This window comes from Sabethes cyaneus, chromosome 1 (assembly GCF_943734655.1).
Source record: "Sabethes cyaneus chromosome 1, idSabCyanKW18_F2, whole genome shotgun sequence".
NCBI classification, from domain to species: domain Eukaryota; kingdom Metazoa; phylum Arthropoda; class Insecta; order Diptera; family Culicidae; genus Sabethes; species Sabethes cyaneus.
The window spans coordinates 53027368-53052787 of record NC_071353.1 but is presented as its reverse complement, the minus strand read 5'-3'; the positions used below and the strand labels follow the sequence as shown (position 1 = coordinate 53052787).

The 25420-nt window shown below is 40.8% G+C and overlaps 1 protein-coding gene across 4 annotated transcripts; it reads left to right on the top strand.

Annotated features, from left to right (window-relative positions):
* Nucleotides 1-16: 16 nt before the first annotated feature.
* Nucleotides 17-24741, top strand: LOC128738424 (glutamyl aminopeptidase). 4 transcript variants are annotated; one of them, XM_053833826.1, is made up of 6 exons: nt 17-148; nt 14173-15215; nt 21102-22232; nt 22293-22713; nt 22978-23066; nt 24009-24741. In XM_053833826.1, the coding sequence occupies exons 2-6, from the start codon at nt 14320-14322 to the stop codon at nt 24658-24660; spliced, it is 3189 nt and encodes a 1062-aa protein (XP_053689801.1). In that variant the 5' UTR covers nt 17-148; nt 14173-14319; the 3' UTR covers nt 24661-24741. The 4 variants fall into 4 exon arrangements, with proteins under 4 accessions (XP_053689801.1, XP_053689545.1, XP_053689636.1 ...); XM_053833570.1 differs by having other exon boundaries at nt 14102-15215; XM_053833661.1 differs by having other exon boundaries at nt 14065-15215.
* Nucleotides 24742-25420: the final 679 nt, after the last annotated feature.

The window sequence follows — 25420 nt, the reverse complement described above, 5'->3', positions numbered from 1 at the left end:
TTTCTCCTTAGCGAATGAACCGTTTCACGTAAACGACGCATTCATTACCAAAGTTAACGTCGGCCACCGATCAGTATCGAGTTGCTTTTGGTCGCGATCGTATCGTATTTCGCGAAGTAGGCGACGCTATCGGGGCATTTGTAATCGTGTAAGCGTGCTTGATAAGAGTGCAAATATTCATTAGTGCTGCGAATGTTTTTGTTGGGTTGTGCAGAATCAGCTAGAATATCGGACACACTTTGGGGCACTGGCAGTTTTGGAACAGAGGCTGTTGTCGTTCTACGTGTGATAAAAAGGGAACGAAACTAAAGCAAACATGAAAAGCAAGAAAACCACAAAGCGAAACTAGCGTGAGGTTGATATGAATTTCGGTTGGTGAAATGCTCTTGGCGAATTCTGATGCGTGATGTTGTGCCAAAAAAGAACGAAGAGGATGGACAAAGGTGCAAAAAGATGTGAACCGGTTTTAGTGATGTTTTGGCCGGACTGAGAATCTTAAAGGCTTGTAGCCTAGTTTTTTGGTGAAAGTACGAAGTGTGCGTTGGCCAAGAAGCATAAATTATTAGCGAATAATGAAGAATCTGTTTATTTTGAATATATAATTTACATGGGAACGTGCAAAGAGCAATATTTTACAGTCACTCACATCAAATGAATTCACTACTATTGCTTTGCTTCGATTCCGCAAGAGAAAAAATGCGACGTATATTATATGGTAAAATTTTTCAAGGAAATCATTCGGAACCTCCAGATTACGTTTTCGCTCCGATTAATATACAAAGCCGAATAATCCTTATGGAATGCCATAGTGTTGCTTTTAGCTAATTTCATAGGTGGAACCTTGTCCTTGTGCAATTTTTTTTGTAAAATATAACATTCTTTCCGCTCAATAGTGCATTTTATTGTGTCGCGCTGAGAGCTTAACAAATCTAATATCTGCTGCTAATAATGCCCATAATTGCGCTACTAATTGCAAAACCATTATTGAGGACTGTGGTATTAATTTCTGATCGATGTCAGCCGGAATTGTGTTGGGTTTCCTCGTTCGTTGTTTGTGGTATTTTGTCGACATACAGCCCTAGTTGCTTGATATTTGTTTAGATATAAATCATGGTGATGATATATAACTCAGAATGAGATATAAATTCAATCAAATGTTGAACGTTTCCATCTTTTGGTTGAATTTTGTATTATTTTTTCGATGTCAATGACAAATCTGTAGATTCTCAAAGCATTGCTTCAATATTTAAGAGAGTTTATGACATTGAAAAGCTTTCACTCAGCTTTTCAACGCATTGACTGATACGTTGTAAAAATCGTAAAGGACAGGAGTTCTCAAATGCGATTTCCATGAAACCAATCCAATATCCTCGTCACATGTCCAAAAAACTTTTTAAAATTTTACATTTATTTAATTGCCAATTCTACGAAACAGTTCGAAATAAATTGCCATTGTTTTTAACCATGTTTGCGATTTATAATGTTTCACTTTTATTGACTCGTCTCGTTTCGAACCTCCAAACGGTGGCACAGTGAATTTTGCCTGTAATTGCATTCGAAGGCCATCATCGTTGCTGTCTGCCGTGTGCTTGCCTCAGCTATAATAGCAAATGTGAACATGTTTGGAATTAACCAAAACCGTCCAACTTTACGCATTGATGCTTATGACAGTTTTCTAGTCACTCGTCATTGCTCGCATCGAAAAGAAAACCTAGGCAAGGTCTCCCGGAGTGCAGCTTGAGTAGAATGTCTAATTTTCACACGTAGATATGCTAATTTCCTGGCAGGGGATGCATTCGCACAGTGAGCCAAAATGTGCGATGTGACTTGAAAAGCAGTTCCAATTACTTCCCCTCGGAGCACAGCTGGTCGAGATTCGTGTCACGCATTGCATTGTGATTCTTCGTCGAACATAGGAAACGTGAATGGAGTACGACCAGGCGAACGGTTGTTTTTGGGCAGACCCCTTTTTCGGCGAAACGATTGCCAATGTCAGCGTGCCAAGCGCTTTGCAACGTCTTTTACGATACCGACGCTCGCTGGTGAAATTGAGTTGATTGGGGAATGGCGGTCTGTTGTAATCAGTAAGTGAGAATTGAGAAGTTACGGCTCTGGCTGTGTGTTCCAATCGGTTAAAGTTGTAGACAAATCCAACGTTGCCGTTCGTTTGCATCAATTGAAACTACTTTCAAGAAGAACGAGTCAACTTTGAGTCAGTGTATCTAAATAGTCTTGTTTCTTTCCGGAAAACCGTTTGACATCTTATAGGTGTATGAAAAGAACTGGAGAAATAACTTATTTCGCGTGATTCAGCCTTTTTAGATCTCATAGGAATGGATGATTGCTAAAAAATATTAGACGAGTTAAAATTTATCAATACTGTACGCGTCGTGTTATCCTAGGAGACAATTTCTTAACAGTTTAGTGGTGATGGACTTTCAAGCATACGTGAGCGGCGTTCCCAAAAGCAAATAAACTGTACCAACTAGCCGCCGTTGAGCGCGCGAAAAGGTGGATAGATTACAGAGGCGACAAGGCACTAACGAATCACTAAATTTTGAATCAAAGCGGAGAGCACCATTATAAATAAAGCCTCTTGTCGCCTCTGATAATCTATACTCTCTGTACAATGTTGTCGCTCCTGGGCCAACACGCTTCTATCTTCTCGAACATTTACTATTTTATTTACCGAAACAAGCAAATAATTTTAGGTGGCAATAAAGCGGCATCGTTAAAGAACAAGCAAAAAAGCAAAGGTCCCATGTTGCTATCTTGAGGAACACCAGACCGAGGAAACACTGGATCCGAGTTTTACACGCAATACTCTACCACTGAGTTATAAGTTCAGCCATTTCGATCATTTGTTGAGAAGCACCAAGTCGAGATAGTTTTCGTAAGAATGTTGTATGGTCAACTCGATCAAACGTAGTTTTCAAATCTGTATAATTAACATCGAGTTGTTTCTTGTTTTCTATTTGCGAAATACACATTGATGTAAATTTTAGCTGTTTAGCATAGGCAGACCGACTAGGCATGAAACCGTGCTGAGCCGTTGAAATACAGTTCTTAGTGCGGGACAGTATCACACCATTCACTATTAATTCAAATAATTGAGATACCGCAGAGAGACTCGTTTATCCTAGTGATAATTCTCGATTACCTACGAATGGCCGAAACACAAATGGCCGAAATAACAAATGGCCGAATCACAAAAGGCCGAACATTATATTCGGCCGACAATATTCACGGCCTTCAACCTGCAAAAACGTGGGGTACATACTGTTGCACGTTCGGACTTAACTAAAGGACAATCCCTAGTCGTCAGTAAACATAGGAAAATGCAAGCACCTAAATAGAAGTAGTTTCTGCAAGGGGGCTGCCCCCCGCAGTGGCCGACGCTTCCAACGGCGGGTCACCGACGCACATTCGCGGTCTGCGGTCGTCTCTCTTTGAATCATCTAGGAAAGATTTGCTATTGACACGCTAAATAGGTATCGCACCGTATAATGAACGAAGTTCATTTGCGCTTAGGGGAACAAAGAACTATCAATCATCTATACTCTATATTAAATATTGCTTATTGCTTATTGCAATCATCTATACTCTATATTAAATATTAAATATTGCTCTATATTGTGTTGCTTATTTAGTTTTTTGTTTGATTTCGAAAAAAATCGGCCTTTCGTGATTCGGTCAGTCGTGACTCGGCTATTAGTGACTCGGCCTTTCGTGATTCGGCCTTCTGTGACTGCTGTTGAAATTCGGCCATTTGGATTTCGGCCATTCGTGATGCGGCCATTTGTGTTTCGGCCATTTGTGTTCCGGCCATTCGGTACCAGCTCGTAATTTCTCACATTATGACGAGTACCGTGAACATAAACGACCGTTTGCAATTGTTAGAAATACACTTTGCTTGAATGACTTTTGAAAACTGAATACAATGGATTAGGTAACACTGCTGCTATGCACGACTCAAAACTACTGCTGGATCATGCATTGTCCTCGACTGCGTACATCAATCGGGTAGGAGATCTGCCCCAGAGTACACGGCCTCTTGCTGGTTCTTTACTGAAAATAGTATTTGGATTTCTTTCATTGGACATTCTGCTTACGTGCCATCACGATCTCTGGCAGCAACCATGTAAGATATCGAGGTAACAGTTTCTTTTCACGTGCGCCCTTCGTATTGCACCTTCCAAGGCTATTTTGAATAGCAGGCTGAGGTGTCACTTGCTATTCTGACGCATACTTTCGAACCATCCAACGTTGCACAAATCAGCGCTAGTTTTGTTGGGAAACCATGTTCTAGCATTGCCTGCCATGGCTCATTTTATTTGACTGAATCGTTTGCCGCCTTAAAGTCCACACACAGATGATGAGTCTGCCAGTTGTATTCTCGGAACTTATTTATTTATTTGTTTATTAACTTTTTTTAATGGGGTTTTCAACCAGCTTTTGGAACTTGTCTTGTGTCTGACGCAGGGCAAAAATCTGATCCGTCATGAAGTGATCCTCACGATAACCAACTTGATACTCACCAACAAAGGACTCCGCTTACGGTCTCAGCCTACAAAACAGAAGATGAAAGAGCACTTTGAAGGCAGAATTGAGTAGTGCTGCAAAGTTTTTACAGTAACTTGGTTTCTTCGTACAACCGTTCGCTTTTAGAAGTTTAGCCGGTATACATACTTCCTAGCCGCCTTACTGTTTTCAGCTCACTAATTGCCTTCTTAATCTTCACCTGTGTTGGTGGTTCCACAGCTTGGCTTTCTCCATTGATCCATATCATGCCTCCTTACATGACTCTTCATTCATGTATGGTCCTCACCGTTTTGCGGCAATTCTGTGCGTCATTGCTAGCGAATCGTTCCTCTGCGCCGGCGCGCACGTGCTCCTTGTATTCGCGTTTGTTTTAAGATAGACGGTTCTTTTTTCGCAGCTCTAGTCTCTATACCTTTCTTTGTTTTGACGCGCAGCCACAGTCGCATATCAAACCAGCTGTTACGCTGTCTTTCGCGCGTTGTGTCTACCAGCTCTCACACTTGTTTCAATCGCACTATGGATGTTCCTTTACAGCCCACTTATCTTCTTCCCTTCCTTCCTTTCCTGTTGTTGTTGAGCTGGCAAATGAGTGAACATGTGCAAATATATCACCTCTGTTTTCTAACTCCTATCTCTACCTCCACGAGGTGCCGGCTGGGGTACGGTAGCCAAAGTTGCGCACCTGGTGGTACGCAACTTTGGTTGTCGTATGCAGACAGAGAAGGTGGAACACTCGCCGTGTGGTTTCCGGCTACCTAATCATGCAGTTCGGCGCAGGATTTTCGGAGGGCGCGGCTGCGGGGTGTGAGCACACCGGGAGAGAGTTATTTTCTCAGCTGGCTTAGCACAGAGAGAGAGAGAGATAGAGACTCTTAACCTTCTGTCTGTACAAAAAAATACTTACGTTGTCTGTACATTGGGGTCAATTTGACCCCAAAATTCAAACTGCTATATCTCAGCGGAAAATAGACGGATTTTTGAATTTTTAAATGTTTCTGAAAGGTAATTCAATGGACTAAATGATAAAATTACGAATGTCGACTTGGCAAGGGATACCTTTTACAAGGAGGGGTTTTATTAAAGAAAAGTCGGAAAAATCGGATTTTTTCAGATTTGTTACGTTTATATCACCAAATCCTTACCATCTAGAACATTGCTTTCTTCTACAAAAATATGCGCGAACGCGAGATCTTCAAAGTTACTTGTGACATTTTACAGGATTTGCTCGCTAGGTGGCGTTTGTCCGGAAAAATCGATATTTTTTGGTCGTTAATTTTTTTAGGTTCTACTCGTGTAAATCGTTCTTGTTCTCGCTAAAGTTGATTAAATAGACAAGATACGAAGTGAACATAGTCCGGTGGTAGATAAAAACTTGGTGAACGGCTCAGCATTCACTCACCAGGTGGTGTACGTGTAACATTTTATTAATATTGTTCGAGGTTAAACAAGATAGATGACATGCAAGTTTCTTGGCTTCCGCAAGATTGGTCAGGTCATTCTATAATAGAAAATTTAGCACAGTATTTAATCACTAGGCGCTAGTGTGCTTTGAGTTTTGATTTTTTCATTGTTAATTCGCAAAATAAAACTAGTAACAATTATTAGCAATGCTGTATAGCTAAGTAATGTACCGATTCAGCCAAAATTTATGTTAAAACGATCCGCAACAATTGATTGTAGTACCGGAAGAAAATTAGTACACCACTAGCGTCACCTGACGACTGAATTTTGTACCAAAATTTTCAGAATAGAGTGGTCTCGACTATTTGAACAATTATGCCGTAGACAAAAAAAATTATATCTGGTCAGTATTCTAACCTACTGTAAAAACAACAAATGAAGCACCAATGCCACCTAGCGGTCAAATTCTGAACCACACTATAGGTTTTATTTGTCACAAGATCATGTTTACTGCAAATCTTGTCTATCTGTTCAAATTTTCCGAGAGCAAGAACGACTTACACGAGTAGAATTCCTAAATGTAAGACAAAAAAAGTTGATTTTTCTCGCGTAAACGCCACCTAGCAAGCAAATCCTGTAAAATGGTACATGTAACTTTGAAGATCTCGTGTACGCGCATATTTTTGAAGAAGGAACCATCGCTCTAGGTGATAAGGATTTCGTGATATAAGCAACACAAATCTGAAAAAATCCGATTTTTCCGACTTTTCTTTACTAGAACCCCTCCTTGTAAAAGGTACCCCCTGCTAAGTCGACATTCATAATTTTATCATTTAGTCCATTGAATTACCTTTCTGAAACATCTAAAAAATCAGAAATCCGTCAAGTTTTCGCTGAGATATAGCAATTTGAGTTTTGGGGTCAAATTGACCCCAATGTACAGACAACGTAAGTTTTTTAATAAAATTGTCGCAAAACGTAAGTTTTCGAACTTTTGTGATCAAATAACTTCTATAATAAAAGATCTCCGGTAGACACACCTAGTCACGGAAGAACTAGATTAATTCATTGAAAAACAAAAAAGTTATAGCTTCTCAAAGTGGCCTGGGGTCAAATTGACCCCAGTGTACAGACAAAGGGTTAATCGGTCTGTTTTACACAATCTGCACTTACGCCCTTTGGCGGTTGGTGGAGAATTGTACGTTTCGGCAAAAATTGAGCCACGGGACCTGATCCTGCCGGGAGTCGGCAAATCAGGTGCCCCTAAGTCAAGGTCTATCTCCGTGCCGATGACTGAATGGCTGGAGGGGTGAAAACATGCCAGTAGCGAACAGAGTGCTTTGGGCATCTTGCCCCTACTGTGCCATGCGGGGCTCTGGTACGGTCGATCTTTGTTGTCCCTTGCGTTTCGTGGGAACAGCATAGTAGTCCTGCCCAATTTCCCTTATGGGTTTTACGCCAAGTGCGTTCTGGCCAACTTAATTGACTTCGCTTACAATTTGCTGTCTGATCTGTGTTGGAGATTGTTTGTGCATATACTCCGCTAGTCAAATAGTTAGAGCCGCACAAATAAATCTTCAACACAAACGGGCAGCAAATTTGTATTTATGCGAAAAACTTTTTAATGGCTCTGTCACCATCGCATTGGTTCAGGAGCCATATTTTCGCAAGGGGTACTTTCATTCGACGGATATTGGAAACCAGAACTTTGCTGTTTTCAGCAAAACTGGTAAGACAAATCCTCGTTTGATGCCCAGGGCATGCATATTGTTGCATAGGTCAATTAGTGCATGCCTTATCTCTGAGTTGACTACTCGAGATATTTGTGCAGTCACAGTAGAACTCGTCGTGGATGATGTCCATAGGCGCTATGTCTACTGTTCTGCATACTTACCACACGATGAACCGTCTCCCAGCGACGATTTCAGAAATGTGGTGAGATACTGCTAATCTAGTGGGCTTCCGCTCATTGTAGGCAGTGATGCCAATGCCCATCACATCATTTGGGGCAGCTCGGATATCAATCTGAGAGGCTCTAATTTGATGGAATATTTGAGTGGTACCAACCTTGGAAAACTCAACATTGGCAATTGTCCAACTTTCATACGAGCTGGTAGAGAGGAAGTGTTAGGTATAACACTCTGCTCTAACAGGATCAGTCATGAGTTGGCACAATGGCATGTTTCAAATGAGACACCAATATCTGATCATTGCTTTATATATTTTGATCATTTGGGTGTCTCCTTGAACGCTGCAACATTTCGCAATCCGAGATTTTCTGACTGGGAACTCTTTGAGGAGGAACTGGCGATGAAATTTCAAGGATTCGAACCGACGATTGAGTCATCGATCGACTTGGATGTGGCTGTAGATGTCACAACATCTTTTATTGCGGAAGCTTTTGAAGTAGCTTGCCCGCTAAAAACTATTAAAACGACTAGAGGAACACCATGGTGGAACTCTCATCTCGCGGAACTAAAGAAACGATGCAGGAGAGCCTGGAATAGACGTCGGAGGGATGGCGTGGAGCCTTTCAAGCAGGCCCGGAAAGCCTATGCAAAGGCTTTACGATCTTCAGCACGCACGAGCTGGCACAGGTTCTGTAGCAACGTCTCCAGTTTCGGCGAGGCAAGTCGACTTAATAAAATACTGTCAAAATCGAAAGATTATCAGGTTAATAACATTCGAAGTTCGAACGGTGAATACTGTTCGAATGACAATGAAATCCTGGAATGTCTCTTTTATAGTCACTTTCCGGGCTGTGTGGAACCTGAAGTTCGAAACGATCCAGAAATCGTTTTAGGTGGCCTAGACTCATGGGCTTTTGCTCGGAGACTTGTCACAACTGAAGCGATTGAGTGGGCCGTGAACAGCTTCTCTCCATACAAATCTCCTGGAACAGATGGAATATACCCTATTCTACTGCAAAAAGGATTCAAGTACTTCAAACACATTCTGAGAAGGATGTTTGTGTGTAGTATTGCTATTGGGTACATCCCAACTCAATGGCGTGAAATAACCATTAAGTTTATTCCTAAAGGTGGACGCGCGACATACGAGCAAGCCAAAAGTTTTAGACCAATCAGTCTAACGTCTTTCTTGCTTAAATCACTTGAGCGGATTGTTGATCACCACATCCGCGAAACAAGCTTAGTAGAAGTTCCTCTTCATTCAGCACAGCATGCGTATCAAAGTGGCAAGTCTACAACCACTTTATTACATGATGTGGTGGATAAAATTGAGGTTGCTTTTTCACAAAAGGAATCTTGCTTAGGAACTTTTTTGGATATTGAAGGCGCGTTTGATAACGTATCTTTCGCTTCCATTTTGGAGGCTGCTCGTTATCATAATGTGCCTTCAATAATCATAAAGTGGATAGAACAAATGCTTAGTAACCGATTGCTTTTTTCGTCCTTACGGCAAGCAAGCATTTGGAAGCAAAGTGTTTGTGGATGTCCACAAGGTGGCGTTCTCTCGCCTCTTTTATGGAACTTTGTGGCGGACGGCCTATTGAGGAAACTCAATGGTCTAGGCTATCCGTCATATGGTTTTACGGATGACTATCTCATCCTAGTAGTTGGAAAGTGCATAAGCACATTATTTGACTTAATGCAGCAGGCACTACGTGTCGTAGAAACGTGGTGCCGAGAAACTGCACTTTCGGTAAATCCGAGCAAAACATCTATCGTCTTATTTTCAAGACGTAGAAATACCAATGGAGCTCGCGCTCTGCGCTTTTACGATTCGGATGTTGATGTTGTGAACGAAGTGAAGTACGTGGGGTTGATTCTCAACTCCAAGCTTGACTGGTCCACAAATATTGATTTCCGAATTAAAAAAGCGTGCATGGCCTTTGGGCAATGTAGACGAGCAATTGGCAACTCTTGGGGGCTTAAACCCAAATACATACACTGGTTATACACGGTCGTTGTCAGACCAATACTGGCGTATGGTTGTCTTGTATGGTGGCAGAGAGGGGAAGTTGTGACTGTCCAGACAAAGCTAAACCATCTTCAAAGGATGTGTTTAATGGCAATGTCTGGTGCATTTACTACAACTCCTACTGCCGCCCTAGAAGCTATTTGCAATATTAAACCTCTACACTTCCACCTGAAGCAAGAGGCACTAATATGTGCTTATCGACTACACGCGATTGGCCTTTGGCAGTCTGTGGACGGTTCCACTGGTCATACTCGATTGTGGTCGCAAATTGTTGCTGAGGACAAGTTTGCCCTTGCTCCTAGCGATGTAACGCTAATGCGTACTTTCCCGTATAGGACTTTCTCAAGTGACTTTCCTCTTAGAGAGGATTGGATGTCAGGCTACATGCAAAGGAAAATTTCCGACTATGTGGTCTGTTATACCGATGGTTCCTTGTACGAAGGTCGCGCGGGTGCTGGTGTTTACTGCCGTGAACTGGAATTGGAGGAATCCTATTCGTTGGGTAGTTACTGCACCGTTTTTCAAGCTGAAATCTTTGCAATTATGTGTGGAGCTCAGTTTGCACTTCAGAAAGAACTGATAGGCAAGATTATCTACTTCTGTTCTGACAGTCAAGCCGCTATAAAAGCCCTTTGTGCGGCTAATTCTAAATCTAAAACAGTCATCGCCTGCCACACCCAATTAGAAAAACTAAGCATTCTAAATGCCATTCTGCTGGTTTGGGTTCCTGGCCATTCTGGTATAACCGGAAATGAATGGGCTGATGAACTAGCAAGATCTGGAGCAGAAAAGTCGGTTTTCGGACCGGAACCTGCTTTACCAATTGCGGCATGTTGGATAAAACAAAAGATTCGATCTTGGTTTTCATCTGAACATGTACGTTATTGGGAAAATCTTGAAACTTGTCATCAAACGAAAAGTTTCATTGTTAAGCCTTGTGAGAAGGTTGCGAAATTTCTTTTGCAACACTCAAAGGTAAATTGCAGTATTCTTGCCAGGTCACTGACTGGTCACTGCAGACTAAATTATCATATGGCTACGATTCAGCGAGCTGAATCGTTTCATTGTAATTTATGTGAATCCGACTACGGTACACCATATCACGTAATTTGCAACTGTCCTGCAGTAGCACAATTGCGTCATAGGATCTTTGGATCCTACGTCTTAAATGAATCGGATTTTAGGAAACTAAAATTACGAGACATTTTGATGTTCCTTACCGAAAGCGGTATTGAGCTATAAGCTCTTATTTATCATGAGTATACCCCCCAGGGGGTGTACTTTTGATAAGTTAACTACCAAGGATTGCAGTATCCCCTCGGGGGTACAAAAATCTCTCGGTATATATATGTTTGTGTTTGTCCAAATTCCTCATCCACCCCTTCCTATTCCTCCTGTTTTCCTTCCCGTCCTCATCAGGTAAATGATGACACGGGCAAGATGGGCAAGGCACAAATCTTCCACATGATTGTGAGGAACGTGCTGCTCGAGCCAAAGATGCTGATACCTGATACCTGATACCTACTTCCTAGCCGCCTTACTGTTTTCAGCTCACTAATTGCCTTCTTAATCTTCACCTGTGTTGGTGGTTCCACAGCTTGGCTTTCTCCATTGATCCATATCATGCCTCCTTACATGACTCTTCATTCATGTATGGTCCTCACCGTTTTGTGGCAATTCTGTGCGTCATTGCTAGCGAATCGTTCCTCTGCGCCGGCGCGCACGTGCTCCTTGTATTCGCGTTTGTTTTAAGATAGACGGTTCTTTTTTCGCAGCTCTAGTCTCTATACCTTTCTTTGTTTTGACGCGCAGCCACAGTCGCATATCAAACCAGCTGTTACGCTGTCTTTCGCGCGTCGTGTCTACCAGCTCTCACACTTGTTTCAATCGCACTATGGATGTTCCTTTACAGCCCACTTATCTTCTTCCCTTCCTTCCTTTCCTGTTGTTGAGATTCGTTGGTTGAGCTCTCTGGCGTATTTCGACGCCACGCCATCTACCGCTGAATGTTAAAACGCAGCTTCCCCTCAGTGCGGGCCAGGGTTCAGAGTCGATATTAGGTCCTCGAAAAAACAGTACTCCGATAACAACCGAAGTGTCGAAATCTGTTCGACCGCAAGTGTTTGTGGTCCATAGGGCATGACTTTCGCTGATAGTCTCACGGCTGGTATTGTTGTCTTCTGTTGCTAGTAAGACAAGGTGCACGAACCCGTCGACTACCTCAACCGCATCCCCGTCGATTAGCACGGAACTGCTCAAGCGGACCCAGTCGCGCTCGGTTCCGTCCGCCAGCATATACTTTGATTTAGAAGTATACTTCGCATTTTAGTCTGGTGTACTGATCTTCTACCTCCTCAAATATTCTACCTACAGATAAACTGACTGGATTTATTAAAAATTGTGCACATTTCGATCACAGCTCGTCTTATAACACTTTCAAGCGCAATGTTGAATAGCAGAAAGGAAAGACCATCTCCTTGTCGAAGTCCCCTGCGTGATTCGAATGGGTCCAAAATTCCACCCGAAATTTTCACACAGCACTGGATCCCTTCCATCGTAGCCATGATAAGTCTAGTAAACTTCTCCGGAAAGCCGTTTTCGTCCAGGATTTTCCATAGCTCGTATCGGTTTACACTATTGTCCATATACGGCTTTGAAATCAATGCGTGGGGACTCGGGATTCGCGGCACTTTTGAAGAATCTGCCGCAGGGTGAAGATTTAGTCCGTTGTGGACCGAACATCCATGAATCCGGCCTTAAAACTTTCCATGAATTTAGTGGCTATTGGCGACAGTCGGCATTCAAGATAGGGATCGCCGGGTGGTTCTCACAATCCAGATTTTCGCCTTTCTTGAAAATAGGGCAAATAACCCCGTCTTTCCACTCCTCCAGCAGTCGTTCCGTATTCCAAATCTTAACAATCAATTGATACAAACAGCTGGGGAACTTGTTCGGTTCCATTGTAATAAGTTCCGCCCCAATAGCATCGTTTTCTGTTGCTTTGTCCGTTGGATGGCTTCTTTAATTTCGCTTATCGATGGCAGTGGCACATTTCCGTTATTTGCTGCACCATTGATGTCACTACCTCCACTATAACGATCTGGTGAATATCGGTGATCATCGTAGTGCTGTTTTCCCTTTTCAGTCAACGAACGGTCTCCTGTCAAAATACCTCTTTTCTTATCTCTGCGAATTTCGGCTCGCGGCACAAAGCTCTTGCGAAATTCGTTGAGTCTTTGATAGAACTTCCCACGTATCATGAAAACGGTACAGCTACTTGAGTTCCCCGCACTCCGTCTCCTTCTGGAAATGCTCCGAATAATCGAGGGGAGGTCCAACCGGTAGCAAGCATAAAGTTTTGCCTTGCAGACCTTCAACGAACAAACTGACAAAATTTCGGTTCAAATTCGAGAAGATCGATTACACGTTGGAACTTTTTCTCGGTCAGTTCACATGGAATGTTCGGAAAACGCCCATGTGCAAAATTAGGACAATCTTACTAGTAGGCCTTTGAATCAAATATAGTTGCGTAATTTGAGATTCCATGAATACATCGAATATCCATTTGCCTTAAAAACATTTAAAGATGAGCTGAAACGGAATGCATCGCTAAAATAATGTATATTAGGGTTGACCAGCTAAAAAGGCTGTTCGGATTAACCGATTGCCCTAAAGTTGTGAACCATGCAGCATTGCACATCCTAGCTTAGCTACCTAATTTTAAGCATTTTACTGGGTATGATCACGTGGATGCGCTAGACAGGAGCTTGGAATGGTCATGCTATGTTGGGTGCTTCCCAATTTTCCTTCCCGATTTTACATCCTGTGTTTTAGTATGTTGTATTCACTATAAAACGTATCATTTTTTTTGTCAATTGCAAAATGTATTTAAATGAGACACTGTATCTTTTTGTTTTGTTAATATAAATTAATATCGGTTTTAGTAAAAGTGGCAAACGGTTCACAATCACCACTAGAATATATAAATATTTACCTGCAACTGTTAATGGCGAATTTTCTCAATACCTTTCGTATTTGCGAAATGGATAAATCTGTTTTGTTATTCACGCAGCATAAAAATATGTGTTTGAAGTTCTCACTGCCTAATGTCGAAACTGCCGGTTTATTCGATGTAACCACCTGTTGCCCTTGTGCCGCATTCAAGTCTTTGCTCTCTAGCTGATTCTACATGAACTATCTAATCTGGGAAATATAGCCACCGTAAATCTGTGAACATCAACAAAAGCGCATCTAATCAAGCGTCTGCATTTGTACCGCCAAAAACAGAGCGAACCGTCGCGACGTTGCGAATTGCGCGCATTCTCTCGCACGAGTGAAAATGAGTGAATGTTAACGGTGAGCAAGAGAATTTCCATTCCCGCTCAGTTTCTGGTTGTGCAACAATTTTGTTTGGTCACCTTCGTGGTATGAGAAATGACGGTTAAACTGCAAACAAGTGGACCACTGTCGATCCGCCCGGCATCGCATTTATCCACCACCAGTTCAGGCCAGCGAAGTTCAATGATGTCCTCCAATGCCTCACTGGAAGCCGCCAGCGAGAGCAAACGACGCTCGATATTAATTCTCTCGCTGATTGCGACGTGTATATTTTTGTTTGTGCTCTGTCTTTGTCTGTTATGTGCACTGGTGCTAGTCGGTAAAAGTTTGTCGGCACATCACTCGACTCCTCTGCTTTCGGCGTATCTCAGCCGTATGTCAAACGGTGCTGAATTGACAACAACTAGTACAACAACAACAGTTGTCAAGAAAACCGGCAAAAGCATTGATCATTTTAATCGGCCTGCATTGTTTGACGAAGATAAGGGAACCTCTGATAAGGCCGAAGAGGAGGACAATCGAACTGCTATTGTGCTACCTAATTCAGTGTACTCGGGAGCGACCGGTGGAATGAATAACGTGTTGAAAATGGGCTCGAAAGTAGTGGAAAAGTTAAACTTCCGATTACCGCGGCATGTGAAGCCAAGGCACTACAAGTTGTTGTTGCATCCGGACCTGGAGCAGCAAACGTTTTCCGGCCAGATCGGTATTGACATTATGGTTAGTGAGCCAACGGATTACATAGTGCTGCACAGCAAACAGCTAGCAATCGAAGGAACAACAGTTAAGCGGCTGCTGCCCGATCGTTCGGAATTGCCGGTGGTGGTGAAGCAGGCTTACACCTATGATCCGCATCAGTACTGGGTGATTGAAACCGAAAGCATCGATAGTGGAGAGTATCGGCTGAGTATGAACTTTTCTGGAAGTCTGGCGAATCGGATTGTGGGTTTCTATAGTAGCAGTTATCGGGACAAGGAAACTAATTCCACAAGGTAAGAATAATAGCTTTTTGGAGTAGTTGGGTATAGGAATTAGCCAATCAATACAAGACGTTAGTGAATAATGAGTGTCATAAAATCAATTTTAAATGTATTCAGATTTTAATTTCTTTAAAAGGTTTTACTATGGTTTAGAAAGTTTATTTGAACTAGGTGTGTAGATATTTTATTAAGCACTCGACGTAAATTTACGTAGATAATTCTGAACGGATTTCAATGGTTTGCATACCAATCGATTCATAAAAGATATAGCAATTGTGTGGTAATTAGTATAACATTATTTTTTAATTGTTGAATAGTGAAAATCTACGGAAAGGTTAAAGGTAAATTTTTCTCATAAATTTTCAGTATGTTCGCCTTACTTTTCAGGTCCCGACGATAATTAGATACTCATCTTAGCAAGAGGAATTTCTGTTATTTCCATTTATGAAAAAGTAACAGATTCTCCCCGTTCCAAAAGGATGGAGAATATGATGTGCTGAAAGTGACACGGTTTGGGAAAGTGAGTGGTGGTACCCTCACTTCGGATGATTGTATGGATACACTGATGTAATTTGTACAGAACTGATGTCTTGTAAGCAGCGTTACCAACGGGTTTTTACGAAAATCTGGAAAACGAGAATAAAAATGTCTGGAAAAAATCTGGCTGGTGATCTAATGGAAGACAATGTTCGAAAAACGTCTTTTGTTTGATTAGTAATCAAAAAGTCTGAAAATCCAAACAATTCTGGAAGTTGGCAACGCTGCTTGTAAGAAATAAAAGAGCTTTGCCTGTCTTTATGCGGTTTTTTATTTACTGTGGATGTTTCATAAAAACCAGAAAGTAAAATGTAGACCATATGATCGTCGCCCTGAAAGTGAAGACAAGTTAGATTTAAAACTTCTCGGTCGGTGGTTATCTACAGTAGACAGAAGAAGAGGCACAATTTGTGTCTAAAGATCCAACCAGACGCGTAGCTAGTGACCTTGATAAGTGTGTTTTGAAGTCTCCTTTTGTCCAGCGCCTCTGTGCACGGGTACCAGTGAGCCACATGCCCTGGCGGGTGTTGTGGGTTCAAATCCGGTTATAATTTCTGATTATAGTTTGGTTCGACCCATGCACCTTCCAGCATTGGACAAAAAGTAGGAGGCACAACGACAACTTGTTAAGCGCAGCTACCAATTACCTTTCCACTCTTTCCCCTCCATGCCCAAAATTTTCATTAAATTATTTGCATGTTTAATAGCAAATATCCTTAAAATTATTTATTGAAATAAGGCTTATACAAATTTGAAAAAAAGTTTATGTCGCTCCCCCCCCCCCCTTCCAAAATTTTCGAAAATTGAAGGGGCAAAAAAATAAAGAGTAATACATATTATGTTGCATTCTTTAGTGATAAGCAGATTTTTTACAGTTCACCGAGTTTACATCTCTAAATTACCCAATATGTGCAAAGCTAAAGTAATTATCCACTTAGTCTCGATCAGGGATGGTTCGATCACTTTGACTCAATTTTGATTCATTTGACAGTACCGTCTCAGCAGAGCCAGATATGACAATGTTATGTATGGGACATTTGAAGAACTAGTTCTAATCTACAACTTTTCTGAACAAAGTTTTGCTGTATCATTTGTAATTACGGTGCTACAACGCTAGTAACTCATCAGTGACTAAATGAACGTTCATTTAGTCACTAATAAGATACTAGCATTGTAGCGCCGTAACTACAAAAGATACAGCAAAATTTTATTCAGCCAAATTATAGATAATAACCTGTTCTACAAATGTCTCATATATAACTTTGTCATATTTGACCCCGTTAAGACGGTACTGTCAAATGAATCAAAATTGAGTCAAAGTGATCGAACCATCCCTGGTCTCGATCAACTTTCTTTCACCAACAAAGTTTTTTGATTCCTGCTACAGGTCGCAGGCGGTGCCAAAGCCGAAAATTGGATGTGCTTGAAATCAGACTTTTGGCTCCATTTACTTTAAATCTTGTTCCATTTTATTTTAACTTGTTTTAAAAAAACCGAATTAGATTGAGGCATCAATAAACTAAACAATTATTAGTGAAATTTGGTACCGGTTTTGACGGATATATTCCGAGTTGCAGGAGGGTTATTTTATGCTGTCATCGGTAGTAGATAGATTAAAATAGAAATACAACAAATTAGACACTCCGGAATATTAGCTTTCAGTGCTTTCGGGGCTCCAATTGGTCGTTTTATTCCGTAGTGTCCAAGAACTTACCCTAATTTCGGATGTTGGGGACATAAAGCTTACAATTTTACCTATCAAATATAATATTTTGCCATGCATTGAATGCATGCAGGTAGGATGTTGCTGAATTGTTCGAAACTTTCCGGACTATTGTCATGTTGTGATTATCATTGGGATCAATGGTGGGCCCAACATTAACATCAAATCAAGTCATTTTAAGTAATCTCTCCAAACATTTCAATGATTGGTTCGGTTTGAACTAAAATTTAAGTATTATACAACATTTTTGTATTAAATATGCATTAATATGGAAAAATAAACATTGGTTTCTACTCCTTTGTTTCGGTTTTGAAGGTTTGATGTTATTATTTTTTTCTTGCCCCCCCTTGAACAATATTTCGAGACCAGGACATAAACTTTTTTCCAAATTTGTATAAGCCTAATTTGTTTGATGTTTGTCCGCTGTTTTGAGGAATTTGATGAACGTAAATTAGTTCTAAAAATGACAATCCGGATATGTTTTGTTCAGGATTCTTAAGTTCACTATTATTTTTAGCTTGAACAACGATATAATAAAAATAAATTTATATAAGGTACGGGAGGGTATTTTCAGCATGTGTAAATTTAGCGTGTTTTCTTTTTGTTTCACCAATAAAAATACTTTGCTGACATACAATTTTAATATGTTATAACTAGTTTCTCAAGACTTTAAGTAATCTACTGTTCTTTATTAAAAAAACATAAAAATCTCCTGTTCTTCCTCTAAAACAAGGGCATAAGCCGAAAACTACAAGATATACAGCCCTAAGGGTTGTACGAAAAGGTGACGTAGGACTATGTCAGATCATTAGATCAAAGACTAATGTAAACTGCATTCCTGCATATGTATATGTATATGTATATGTATATGTTTATAAGAATCTGTGAGTGCCATTGTTCAAGGGAATGTTTAAAAGAGACGAGCGAAATATTCAGATTCAATTTTTCATTGAATACAATGGTGGCTTTGAAAATACGTGGACGGAGGTTCATAAGTACAGCGCCTTCAACCATTGAGACATAGATTTCTTTTAAAAATCACTTGTGTGCATCATAAAGTTTGAAATAGTAATGAATGACCAGCGCACAGATTATTGTATTAAATATGATTATGTGTAGCTCGACATGTTTCAATAATCTTACTTTAACTCGCTTGGGCCCTTTAAAAGGGCCATTGGTTACAAATAACATTAAATAAAACCAAAGCACGTTCATCGCAAATATGACGTGCCATTCGAATGTCCTCTTTTGACATGTATGGCAACAGGCACGTAAGTTAGCGGCGTCAATTCACTGTCTTTTGCTTCGAGAAGATTTAATTAGTTTACTTTTACAGCTTACCGCTTGTTATATAGCAGCAAATATGGCACATACGCAAAAATTTCTGTTTCATTTGTTTGAGACCCCTTATCCTCCGATCACAGGGGTGAGGGGTCTCAAACCATCATAAAATAAATTCATGCCTCCAAAAACCCGACATGCCAAATTTGGTTTCATTTGCTTGATTAGTTCTCTAGTTATGAGGAAACTCGTGTTTCCTTTGAATAGGAACCCCCCCCCCCTGTTAAAAGACGGATGGGTCTCAGTACACCATAGAAAAAAATCTGCCTTCTAAAACCCCCACATGCCAAATTTGGTTCCATTTGCTTGATTAGTTCTAGAGTTATGAGGCTATTTGTATTTCATATGTATGGAAGCCCCCCCCCTGTTAGAAGGGAAAGGGGTCTTAGTACACCATAGAAAAAAATTTTATCTCCAAAAATCCTCACATGCCAAATTTGGTCCCTTTTGCTTGATGAGCTCTCGAGTTTTGAAGAAATTTATTTCCATTTGTATAGGAGCCCCCCCTCTTACGCCCTCCATAAAATTACTCTCTTAGCCCCTCCATAAAATTGCTGATCATTTTATCTATCCAACGACACACAAATTGTTCAGTTTCGTTCAGTAGTTTAGTAGTTATTAGCATTTGAAATCTTTCATTCAAACGTTACAGGTCTATTTTCATTTTCATAAAGTGCTACCCAGTCCCAGTATAGTAAACAAAGACGTAGTCCTACGTCAAAAATAGATGAAATCGCTTAATGGGTCAAAAATTCTCTCCCGTGCCCTATGTTGCGCGTCTTATCACTTGTCTTTCAATTAATTTTGAGTTGTCTTGCGAACAATAAAACGAAATGTGTATAATAATGTAATGACATACATTTTATTTTTTGGGCAAACTAGCGCAAAAGTACGTTAATTTACATGTAGTTTTGTCTTAGTTATTGATTGTTGACATAGCCCTGATAGCTGCGCAGAGTATTAGATTCCAGTAACCATCACGAAAATATAAACAAAAATTTAACGCTAATAGCTCTGCAAGACTGCTAGTACGACGGTTTAAATCTAGACTAATTTGATGTCTTTGTTGAGAAAGTGCGCCAGAAAAAATGTCAAAAGCTTTTTATTCCAACATGCCGAAGATTCTTTACGATGATTAAACCTAGCCCAATTTGATATCTGTATTGTTTGGTTGAATATGATTCTATGTATATGTTTATATGTATGCGTATGTTTGCCTATTCATTAGAAGAGTTGTTAAAAGATAATGTATTGTGTTGTGGCAAGGATTTGCTATTGAGGAAAAATCAAGGAGAAAGTCGCTGAGAACATTGTGCTAGGCACCATCTAGGGAACGATGCCTTACACAGTTCGGCTCGTTGATCACAATTGCGGTACATTTGTTGCACACTGTGGCACCCAAGTGACATATCCGAACTCTAAAATTTTGGAAATCGGCAGCTTTGTCAATTTTTGACTTCGTCAAACTGAATAAATGAGCACAAGTTTGACGTGATCGGCACCTTGCTGGCACAATAAGCCACACAATGAAAAAAATTGGCATGAATAAGGTGCATAGAGTGTTCTAAGTGATTTACCCTTGGAAGAAACGGTCAAATTGGTAAAAAGTCTTCAACGTGGGAGAAGGGTCGATAACAAAAACAATTTTTGATGTACAGTAAAGTGACAGCACAGTCATAAGTCTTGTTCTTGATTTTGTTAAACTATTTCCAAATGCTCATTTTCCAGGGCAATTCAAGAAAAAATACATATTTCCGATAGATGAAGATATGACAGAATCAAGTTCAGGGAACAAATTTCAACAAATTATCAAATCAATAAAGCTTTCTCGTTACTCAGTATTGAAAACTGAAACTTCTCTTTACAAAATGTAGATAAATTTATTAATTTTCTTGAGTGAAATTGACATATTTTTTGTTTTCATATAAATAATAAATTATATAAAATATAACTTCGCGTGGTCCTAGAAGGGGTGAGATTGTGCTAATGTTCATGTACATACTTTTAGTAAAATTAGGTTCCCTTGTAACTAAACCATCTTTGCGGCAGTTGTTAATTGAACAGTAAGCTAAGAATTGACAGGCTTTGAATCAACCCAAATGCTTAATTGTGTGTATAATAAGCTAAACAATTAAGCCGTGTGCTTTTTTGGCACAATTTCACCCCGGTTGACTGTACGTTTTAAATCAGGCTTGTAATCAAACAGCAATTCAGCATTCTTTCCTCAACTGATTCCCTTTAGTTTCTACTGAATACGTCTCATGAAAAATTTTCTCTTCTATTTTTCTTATCAACAGAAAAATTGCCACTTCCAAATTCGAACCGACGTTCGCCCGCCAGGCTTTCCCGTGTTTTGACGAACCACAATTGAAGGCAACCTATACCGTTAGCTTGGTACATCCGAATACTAATAGCTACCATGCACTATCTAACATGGACATCGATGAAACCCTCAACAACGTTCCGGCCACCGGATTCAGTACTACCGTGTTTAATCCCAGTGTACCGATGAGTACCTATCTGGTTGCGTTCATTGTAAGTGACTTTCAGTACGAGAATGTCAGGATTACGCCCACCATTGGAGAACCATTCGATCTGCGCGTATACGCCACTCCAATTCAAATGGACAATGTACGATTCGCTCGTGACACTGCCGATAAAGTGATACAGCATTATATCAACTATTTCAATATACCATACCCGCTACCAAAACTGGACATGGCCGCCATTCCAGATTTCGTTTCCGGTGCCATGGAAACATGGGGACTGGTCACGTATCGCGAAACTAGCATTCTCTATAATAAACAAACAAGTTCCACGGCCAACAAACAACGAGTGGCAGAGGTGATTGCCCACGAGCTGGCACATATGTGGTTTGGAAATTTGGTTACTATGAAGTGGTGGAACGAGTTGTGGCTTAATGAAGGATTCGCCAGTTACATTGAGTATAAGGGTGTCGATAGTGCCTATCCAGAGTGGGGCATAATGGAGCAGTTTACGATCGATAATTTGCACGGCGTGCTAACATTAGACGCAACCATTGGTTCCCATCCGATTGTGGTGAAGGTAGAAACTCCGAATCAAATAACCGAGATCTTCGATACGATCACATATTCGAAGGGTGCATCGGTAATTCGCATGTTAGAGGATTTTGTTGGCGAACAAGTCTTTAAGGCTGGTGTGACCGCCTACTTAAACAAACTTAAGTACGGTAATGGCGTGTCAGAAGATTTGATGGAAGAGCTGGATAAATTGTTTGAAGATCCGACGGATTCAACCGTGACCGTATCGTTGGTGATGGATACTTTTACCAAGCAGAAAGGGTTTCCAGTTGTAACCGTTGAAATGGTTGGATCACAATTCCATTTGTCGCAGTCAAGATTCCTTGCTGATCCGGAGGCGATCGATACCGAAGTTTCCGAATTCGGGTATGTATTGACTTTCTTATTGTTTCTCATGCAAGACTGCTAAAAGTATTGATTTTTTAGTTACAAATGGTACATCCCGCTGACATATATTACATCAAGTCAACAAGCCCCGGCGCAGCGCAAATGGCTTCCTAACTCGGGAGATAAAGTTCACATTGATGCAGAGGGCTCGAATCCCTGGATCAAGCTGAATCTCGGACAGGTCGGATACTACCGTGTGAACTATCCTGTTGCCATGTGGGAGCAGTTTAGTACCGCTTTGATGGCCAACGTAAATGCTTTTAACATTGGCGATCGGACCGGGCTGCTGAATGATGCGTTTGCATTGGCAGACGCTTCCTTGTTGCGGTATGACGTGGCACTTGGATTAACCAAATTCTTGAAACAGGAGACGGAGTACGTTCCGTGGGCTACGGTCTCCAGCAAGATGAAGTCGATCAGAAACTTAATCTACGATTACGATTCATACGATGCACTATCGGTAAGTTTTGTGTTTTTATTTAGCTTCCGCGTAGATCTGTCATAATTTAAAAGAATTGCGGAGTTCCTGCAGCTTAGCTTCCGCGATGCTTGCATTTCAATACTGAAAGTTTTACTATTTTTGAAACGGTTACTCACAAAAAGAAAACAAGAAAAATAGCTAAGCAGAGATAAACAGTAGGAATTAACGATTACTATCAGGCCTTATCCAATGTAAGTTTACGAACTGAGTTTGCGTAGTAACACCTTGTTTTAACTTTTACAGGCTTATACACGTAGTCTTGTAGCAGAGGCATATAACGCCGTTGGATGGGATGTTCCAGAAGATCAAAGTGAGAGTGATCATATGAAGAAGTAAGTTTAAATGTATCAACCTACTGAAAAATCTGGAAAAACAATCAAAATTGCTATCTATTGTTTATAATTATCATAAAATCGTGAGTTTGCATGTCTTTTACAACATATAAAGTGGTAGCCTCCCGTTGGCAGCGAGGTACATTACTGGTCTCGTGTGTTGGATTCTTGAATGTGAGAGCCAATAGAAACATAGTACTAGCCTCGCAATTGTATATTCTAACAATTGGCTGCCAAATCTACAGAAAAAATGTCAGAAGGTCCAGAAGGTGTTTCAAAGTTGCAACGTTGGAAACCAAGGCTTTCCTTATATGTTAAAGTGGTTAGAGTTTCACCATATTTTTTTTTATTTTTATACCGCCTTCGACAAAATCGTTTTATACTATGTTACCTCACTGATTCGTTTCTTAAAAAATTGACGAAGTCGAATACGTCACACCCTTATTCTTCTTTGTTTCGCGCTTTAGCCTGGTGTATTATTCATCCATCACCGACAACGTCCATTTCATTGGCAAAGCGAAAGAGCTGAAATTTGTTAAGAAGATGGAGCCCCTTCGTGATGTCCGCTCGATTTAAAACATCTTGAGTGCTATGTTGAATAGTTGCGGTCGATAGTATCATACGCAGCTTTAAGGCACTGTATATGCACGGTCTTTTTGGACGATCTGCCGCAGCGTCAGCTAGCCTGATAACTTCTCACGAATCTGTTTTAAATTAGAGAGAGTCGGTGGGAGATGATTGTAGCTGGCATTCAGAACGGTGATCGCACGATATAGCTCTCACCTCTAGCATAGTAAAAGAAAAGTTGGTGCCGATTTCTTTTATTTAAAACGTTCATAGATATGCTAGACTCATTAAACAACTTTCTTTACTCGAAATATCTTTCAAAATAACAAATCGTTAATCGTTAACAGTCCTCAACTAATCTTTCCGTCCTTTCAGTCGGCTTCGATCAACCATTTTGGATCTAGCTTGCTCATTCGGTTACGAACCATGTCTCGAAGCAGCGCATACACTCTTTCAGGATTGGTTGAAAAGCGGAAAGGAAATTCACACGGACGTCCGTTCGGTAGCGTACTATTACGGTGTCCAGAAATCCAGCGTCGAAGACTGGCGCGAAGTGAAGGCTCGTTACCGCATGGAAACCGATGCCAACGAGAAGTCAAAGCTGATGAGTGCCTTAACGGCGTTCCCTAGTGCTAGAGTGTTGGCCGCCTTTTTAGAAGAAGCTTGGGATCCATCACTGGTACGGGAGCAGGATCATCTTAGCTGCATTCAGAGCGTTGCCGCAAATAAAGTTGGAGAACCGGTGGCATGGGATCACGTGCGTGAAAATTGGGACCGGCTAGTGGCGCGGTTTACACTAGGTGAAAGAAATCTTGGTCGAATGATACCATCGGTTACTGGACGTTTTTCGACCAAGGTGCGCCTACAGGAGCTGGAGGATTTCTTCCGGCGGAACCCAGATGCGGGAGCCGGTGCTACCGCTAGAGTGCAGGCTCTGGAAAACATTAACAACAACATCAAGTGGCTCAATCGAAATCAAGAAATCATTGCCGATTGGCTAAAAGCTGAAGCGATACCGCTTCGATAGGAGTTTATTGTATTTTGAGTTTTCTTTTGTTTGCATCGAAATTAAAATGTGATACACGTAAAAGTAAACTTTTGAGACGAGAGTGATGACAGTCCATGATTTGACTGAAACTGAATGTATGTATATAACTATGATATTTATAACCATGAAAGCGATATGTCAATGGTGGAGCTAAAGTTAATCAAACAAAATGGATTATCGTGTCAGTACCATATTCGGAATAGATCGGATTACAAATATTTAGTTATTTTCATTCGAAAACGTAAAAGATTGCATTAAAAGACGATAAATCTAATTTCATTACACGGGGGCTCTGTAGCCGCAAGATTATCGAGTCTGCTTTGACAAGCGAGTGGTCGTGGGTTCGAATTTTAGTAGAATCAAGCCGTTCGATGTCAAGTGATTTTAGCATGGGTTTATTCTCAGGCCCTATATTTACGATCTGAAGCTTTTTGACAGTGCAAATGTCCCTCCTATAGTTAAGTGTACTAGTCAGAGATACGAATGAGTCCTCGCCAGGGACGGCTATAATATGGGATAGTACTGGCAGCTAGGAATAAATGGGTAAAGTAGATCAAGCTTTGAAGGTAGGGTAAACCCCAATACACACAAGCACGCATCAAATTTAATTAGCGGATCGCTCATTCAATAACGATTATAGCAAAAAAAATGCAGTGCGGGTTATACAGCAATCACCCGGGCGATATCACAATAGATCAACTGTACTGGTCGCAGTGATGAGTCCACACAAGGCAAAACG